At 40.3% G+C, this 7,698-nt stretch overlaps 1 protein-coding gene across 1 annotated transcript in view; it reads left to right on the forward strand.

The window, feature by feature from the left end:
• slc13a5b (solute carrier family 13 member 5b) overlaps window positions 1-7,698 on the forward strand; it is a 10,308-nt gene extending 2,610 nt beyond the window's left edge. The window contains 8 exon segments of the mRNA XM_039782523.1: window positions 205-385; window positions 480-602; window positions 745-957; window positions 1,610-1,716; window positions 1,835-1,956; window positions 2,613-2,774; window positions 3,876-4,013; window positions 6,041-7,698. Of these exon segments, the coding sequence (XP_039638457.1) occupies window positions 205-385; window positions 480-602; window positions 745-957; window positions 1,610-1,716; window positions 1,835-1,956; window positions 2,613-2,774; window positions 3,876-4,013; window positions 6,041-6,166 (1,172 nt within the window). The 3' untranslated portion in view covers window positions 6,167-7,698.

Consider the following 7,698-nt stretch of genomic DNA (forward strand, 5'->3'; position numbering starts at 1 on the left):
AATTTTACACTTTTACTTGAGTAAAAAGCTTTAGTTGATACTTCAACTTCTACAGAAGTCTTTTAAAACCCTAGTATCTATACTTCTACTTGAGTAATGAATGTGAATACTTTTGACACCTCTGACAGTATCATAGACGTTTTTTTCTGCCAATAAAAACTATGTTGCTAGTAGCTCTTTTCATTCCTTGCTCTTTGTTTGAAGGCCCACTGGTGGTGACTTTCTTGGATGCCACAGTGGAGGCTGCCATGCATAAGGATGCAGCAGAAAAGCGGAGAATGTGTAAAGGGATGACCCTGTGTGTTTGTTACGCTGCCAGCATCGGAGGCACCGCCACGCTGACAGGAACCGGTCCCAATCTGGTGCTCAAGGGCCAGATGAACCAGTGAGTGTTTTCTCAAATCTTTCTTTAGTCATTCTCTATTACTTTCAATCTTGTTCAATCCAATGTTATATTCTCTTTTGTTGTTTCCCCTTAGACTTTTTCCTCAAAACGGAGATGTGATTAACTTTGCCTCCTGGTTTGGCTTTGCCTTCCCTAACATGATCCTCATGCTCACACTGGCCTGGCTTTGGCTGCAGTTTGTCTTCATGGGATTCAAGTGAGTTTGGTGATGGATAAAGCTTAATTACAGTGACAGAGACTTGAATCCACATCAAGAAACTTTTACCGCATCAGGAGTGTGATTAAGTGTAAAGGTGACACAAAGGTTTTTTTCCCCCACCCTTGTGTGACCCCTCTAGCTTTAAGAAGACGTGGGGCTGTGGTGCTGTGAAGACAGAGAAGGAGATTGCTGCCTATAATGTGATCCGTGAGGAGCATCGCCGGCTGGGGTCCATGTCCTTTGGAGAGATAAGTGTCCTAGGTCTCTTCATTCTGCTGGTGGTGATGTGGTTCACAAGGGACCCAGGCTTTGTTGGCGGCTGGGCGACAGATATCTTCAACTCCAAAGCAGAGTTTGTATAAAATAATACACTTTATCTTCACTCATACATTAATCTAGTTTAAGAGTATGAATTATTTGCTTTCATATATAGTACAGGCCAAAAGTTTGGACACACCTTCTCATTCAATGTGTTTCTTTATTTTCATGACTATTTACATTGTAGATTCTCACTGAAGGCATCACAACTATGAATGAACACATATGGAATTATGTACTTAACAAAAAAGTGTGAAATAACTGAAAACATGTCTTATATTTTAGATTCTTCAAAGTAGCCACCCTTTGCTTTTTTTGATAACTCTGCAAACCCTTGGTGTTCTCTCAATGAGCTTCATGAGGTAGTCACCTGAAATGGTTTTCACTTCACAGGTGTGCTTTGTCAGGGTTAATTAGTGGAATTTTGTCCCTTATTAATAAAAAAGCAAAGGGTGGCTACTTTGAAAAATCTAAAATATAAGACATGTTTTCAGTTATTTCACACTTTTTTGTTAAGTACATAATTCCATATGTGTTGATTCATAGTTTTGATGCCTTCAGTGAGAATCTACAATGTAAATAGTCATGAAAATAAAAAGGAAACGCATTGAATGAGAAAGTGTGTCCAAACTTTTGGCCTGTACTGTATCTAAGATTGTTCATTCTCTCATCACTCCACTTCCCAGGTATGTGACAGATGCCACAGTGGCAATCTTCATAGCCGTCCTTCTCTTTGTTCTGCCCTCTAAACCCCCACAATTCTGCTCCTGGAGGACTCAAAGTTTTGACACAGGTGAGCTGGCAGAATTATGGAAGAATATAGGTTAAATGTCATACAGTTATATCCAAGTTTTGAGAGCTGGAGACTGTGCAATGATGCAATACTTACATTGAATTTATTGGATGTGTAGCACCCCATCAGATTGCTGGCCCAACTTCACCTCTGCTCACCTGGAAAGTTGCCCAAAAGAAGTTACCATGGGGCATTGTGCTTCTTCTTGGCGGAGGTTTTGCTCTTGCCAAGGGCAGTGAAGTAAGTGGCAGTGACAGTTAAAATGTTAATGAAAAATAGGGCCAAAAGCTTACACACAATATGGCAAGACTAATAATATCTCAGAAGTGTGATGGTGGCTTCATTGTTGACTGCGTTTTGTCTTTTTATACTATTTAATGTCAAGATTTTTTTTCATTCAATGTATTTACATTCTTTAATTGCCTCTCTGTATAGCATTTTTATTGTTGGTGGTGGAGTCCACCATTCACACACTGGATTCAAATAGCTTTCCTATTCACAAGGGATTCACAAGAAACAGCACAGCATGTAATCCAGCGTTAAGTTTAAAAAAAAATTAAAATCAGCCTCATTGTTTGCAGCTTATTTTCCTAATGCCGTATCATTTAGTTACAGCTTGGCAAACCGAACATTTCCTGCTGCTGCTAGATCAAACGTTCACCTCAATGTGTTGCTTTTGTTGTATTTATTTTGCATATTTATACTGCAAATACACCTGAGTAAGATTTCAGAGGATGCTGTCCTTTGTGATGCACAGAGCTGAATATTCTGTGAGCTGTATACTCACAGTAAATGAGCAAACGTTGACTCAGCTGTATAGATAAATACTGTTTTCATTTCCAGAAAAGATTCTAACCCTGTATATGTTTATGTCATATATCTCTATCTCTCTTTAGGAATCAGGACTCTCAAAGTGGATGGGAGATCAAATGACTCCCCTGCAAAACATCCCTCCCTGGGCAATTGCTATCATCTTATGCCTGCTGATTGCTACCTTCACAGAGTGCACCAGTAATGTGGCCACTGCAACACTCTTCCTACCTGTCTTAGCCTCAATGGTAAGATCTCGGAGAGAGACAGAGAAAGTATAATGTGTGAACAAAGCAGAAGCAGAGGTAGGATCTCAGACTGCAGGAGACAGATCATTATGTTTGGCAGCTGTGGTTCAGTGAGGTGAAGTGCTACATAGTGTAATTTCTTTTGAACTGATTTCCCCAATTGGAGTCCAGCATTGAAACTATTCCCAGTGGGAGCCGGCCTATTTTCCCCTGTTTGGTTACCCATCGAGTTGGTCATTCAGGCTGAATGTGTTTGGTCCCCTTCCCCGGGCCCCTCCTACCATTTATAACCTGCCAAACACACCAATTCAGCCCAGCGCCTTGTAATGCTGCCCACCCCGCTGCTGCTGAAGAATGGCATCACTGTACCCGCAAGTCGAGCACTCCAGAGAACGCCAAGGCTGGGTTGCGAAAGACAATGCCAAGCAGGGGTATTCAGATAGATATTTATTGAGCGTGAAGCAAAGTGGGTGCACAGGAGTGTCCAACGCTCGTGTGAAAATAGAGATAGGAAGAAAAGAGAGAAAAAAAGAGCATCTGAACAGTCACATGCAGCTGAAAGTGAGGAGATGAAACCACAATGGCTTGTGGTATGTCACTTTATGTCATCCTGTCAAAAGAATCTTTCTTATTTGATTTAAACACAAACCATCAGACAAGTCAAAACACTGTCATCGTGGTGACCTGATATGCAGCCTATAGTTTAAAGAAGACTAACTATAAACTACGTTCTTTCACCCCTTGTTTATTTTGAGAACCAGAAATTACTGTGCACTTGTAAACTACTGTGCTGCAGGATATGTAATTCAGATGCAAATTCCACAGAGTAAAGTTTTCTGCATCTCAGTAGTCTGCCATTATCGCTACATATGTAGAGCGCTTTTCATTTCAGATATCATGACTCAGCCCAGCACTTGCAGGAATTACATCTTAATTACACCCACCTAATGAGAGTTCTCACTCCGCACAGAATTGTACACTTTTCACTCTGATTTATGAGTCAGTGATTACGGTTGCAGATGGAGGATTGGTGAATTTTGTGATGAAGGCTCTGTTAATCCCTGTCTCTGACTGTTGAAGCTTTCTGTGTGATTATTGCAGTCTCAGTCCATTGGAATCAATCCACTGTACGTCATGGTGCCTTGTACTCTGAGTGCCTCTTTTGCCTTCATGCTGCCTGTTGCTACGCCTCCAAACGCTATAGTCTTCTCTTATGGATACCTCAAGGTTGCTGACATGGTGAGTATGGCAGCAGTTGGTTGTGTTTGTTCAGTAAATTACATGTTGAACATGCAAAGTTGTCACTTTAGGGCCACTGTTACACTTTAAGGATAGCTGTTCATAGTCATTTGCAATTGTGATCTGAAACGGTTAAAAGAATAACTAGTTTGGGAAATCTGCTTATATGCTTTCTTGCCAAGAGTCAGCTGAGATGATCGATAACTTCTCAAAATATGAACATTTTAGCATTCTATGTTGCTGTGCCCCAAACAGCCAATTTACTGGCTGTCTACATTACATTACATAGCGCTTAAAACAGAGGCACCAACTATGTATATGAGAGTGTGCCTGTGTGTTTGTGTCGCAGCTCATGCTCTGACTGATCGATGAACTCACCAGGGACTCCATCTGGTTATTTCCATCTGGTCTCTCTCCTTTTTCCTGTCATCAGTATGTGTCTGTAAAGAAGATTCATAAGCCCTAGAATAAGCTAATTTCTTGTTCAAGCTGAAACAATGTCAACTCGCGAGGACACGTCTCATCCATTTGTGATGTCTAATCAAGCCTCTTTTGACTTTATGCAATTGCTTTGCTTTCTGTCCAAACACACCACCACACAACACGTCGTTATGGTAAATATGAAGCTGCAGCGGATTAGCTTAATTTACTTCACTTGTGAGGATAAGAAATAGTCTAGCCTATAAGCCCCATGATTTTTGATACGGATAATTGATGAGACCAAGGGCCCTATTTTAACAATCTGAAACACAAGTATGAAACGCCAAACGCAAGTAGCTTTGTGGGCGGATCTCGGTCGCTGTTGCTGTTATACCGGCGGGATAAATGACTCTTGCGCGCGATGCAAATCTAAAATGGGTTGGTCTGAAGTAGCTACATTCCTCATAGGTGTGGTTTGGGCGTAACGTGCAATAAACCAATCAGAGCGTTATCTCACATTTCCTTTAAAAGCAGGCAGGCTTGTTCCATGGCGGATTGCTATTATAATGGCGGATTTGCTATGTGCACGCTTTTAATACATCCATGGGCGCACGCCAGGAGCGGTTCACAGCCGAGGAGACCGACGTTTGCTATTGATTTTTCTTTTTGACAAAATGTAAATAAAGAAATCACTCGCTCACTCTCACTGAATCACGAGGTTATGAATGCATGGTGATATTTTTGCAATGTACTCTAACATTAGACCGAGATGACCTCATTATAGACGATGCAGCTCTTCTGTCTCTCCTCTCCCGTGCTGCTGCTGGGGCATTTGGGTTAAGTGGCATCGGCACATGCAGTTCAACATCACATCTCCTTAAGTCCTCTAATATTTCCTCATTTATGTCATCAACACATCCATGATTCATGGAAATGTTGTGTAAAACAAGGTCATATTTTTCCTTGTATTTATGTATGGTTTGCAAAAATGAAAACTGCTGGGTCCGTCTAGATGAGAGAAACAAAGTGTATGCGTGGTGTGCACACTCTACATTATGGCCAAGCATGCGCCCTTAAAATAGCATCTGAATAACGCGCCACTAACTTTAGACTAGGTTTTTCCTGGTCTGTGGAGGAATTGTTTTCTGAAACTGCAAAATAGCACCAGGGAACGTTTGTGCCAGAACAGGCCTCCTCTTTTCGCTGAACCACCCCAGGAGCGCAAGTTCATTCCCTAATTTACCGACGTGAGTCTGTGGAGGGAAAAGTCCGCTGTGCGTCGGGTGCAAAATAGGAATGATACATGCGTCGGTGTACCAAGTCAATTGCGCTGGGTGCAAGATAGGGCCCATAGCATGTTAGTAAGGTTTAGAGGTGTTGGTAGGTAGATTGTGTCACCTTTACACAAAGCAAGCTGTTTCCTCCTGCTTCCAGTCTTTATGCTAAGCTATGCTAACCAGCTGCTGGTTGTAGCTTCATTTTTAACGGAAGACATGACAGTGGTATCAATCTTCTCATCTAATTCTCAGCAAAAAAGCAAACACACATATTTCCCAAAATGTCCAACTATTGCTTTAATATCACTATGTATTCTTCTTCTCCATCAGGCCAGGACAGGAATAGTCATGAACATCATTGGCATCCTTTGTATTACACTGGCCATCAACAGCTGGGGCAAGGCCATGTTTGACCTGGACTCCTTCCCGGCCTGGGCCAACGTCACTGGGGTGTGAGCCTGGTTCTGCCATAGAAGATGATCCACGCACACCCTGCCCTCCGTATCCACAGGTGCTAGACACAGACCTCTGGTCAGAGCGACAGCACATGACCACACGGTGGACAGCATGCGTCTGATTGCTGTTAGAATACAACGCCCTCAAGGCTTGTTTTCTTTGACACCTGAGTCTTGCTTGTGAAAGAAAGTGGTGGTGAATATGATTGTGAATGAAAGAAGAGTGGTTGAAGAATCAATTAAAAACTTTTTTTCTTTTATTAAGTTACGCTTTAAAGAAAGACCCCTTACGCTCACACACATCACATAAATCCTACTGTCAGTATTTGTATTCTCACATAGAGAGATTTTATAATCCTTCTAAGCAGCCAATTCTAGAAACACTGTTCAATTCTCTTTTATCACAAGAAATCAAAGGAAGGGCTATTCATAAGGTGAAAGTTATTAGAAATGTTTTACATAGTCACTTGTAGCCACATCTAAATAGCAATAAACCGTATGGTATAATATAAGAACATAACTTTGCACATATACGCTAGAACTGCACTTAAGTACAATTTTGAGGTACTTTATTTAAGGATTTACATTTTTTGCCGCTTCTGCTTTTACTTTACTATATTTCTGAGGGAATTATTGTCCTTTTTACTCTACTAAATTTATCTTACAGCTTTAGCCCACTAGTACCTTTCAATATTAAGATAATATGAAATAGATTAAAGTACATACAAATGAGCCCCATCTCAACCAGATACAACATTAAAATGTAATTTACGTGTCAATAGATTAGTAATAATAATCCAATAACATTACATCTACTATAACACTGACAAGGGCAATCCAGCTGCCTAATGAGTACTTTGACAATTGATACATTTTGGGTCAAAATCTTTACTTTTCCTTAAGTAAAATATTGAATGCAAGACTGATCGACTATTTTTTAATTTTTACATTCTACTAGTACTAGTACTCACAAAAAAAACAGTCTTCCCCTACTGCTATCAAGCAGTGAATGTTTTGCAAGCACATCTCTCTACATAGATAATAGGTAACAAGAGCTGTTGGTTAGGTTTGCCATTTTGGTATTTATAGATAATGGGCTAATTTGTACAGTATAGCAGAGACTTACTTGACAATAAGTAAACATGTACTTTTGACCATCAGGATGTATGGTGGTTTGTCAATGGTTCCAGCATCAGCTGAACTTTGAAATGTGTCATCACTACAACGCAACGGAACCTATATGTGCCTTGTACAAACACACTGACCTATTGTACTGTAAACACATTTTCAATATTTTGATCGATACAGTATGTTCTGGCATTGTGAAATGTCTCACTGCAATAATGAATTCTGTCTTAATTGTAATAAAGTGTTTTTTACGAAGCCATTTTTTTTCTCTTCAATTTCAAGACTTTTGTACTGGAAATGATGAATTAAGTATTTTCTCTGCCTAAGTGGCCAATGGGCTGAAGTAAACAATATCTCATTGGTCTGTGAAGAACTATTAAAATAAAAGACATGAGTTTCAATATA

Source organism: Perca fluviatilis, chromosome 2 (genome assembly GCF_010015445.1).
Source record: "Perca fluviatilis chromosome 2, GENO_Pfluv_1.0, whole genome shotgun sequence".
NCBI classification, from domain to species: Eukaryota; Metazoa; Chordata; class Actinopteri; order Perciformes; family Percidae; genus Perca; species Perca fluviatilis.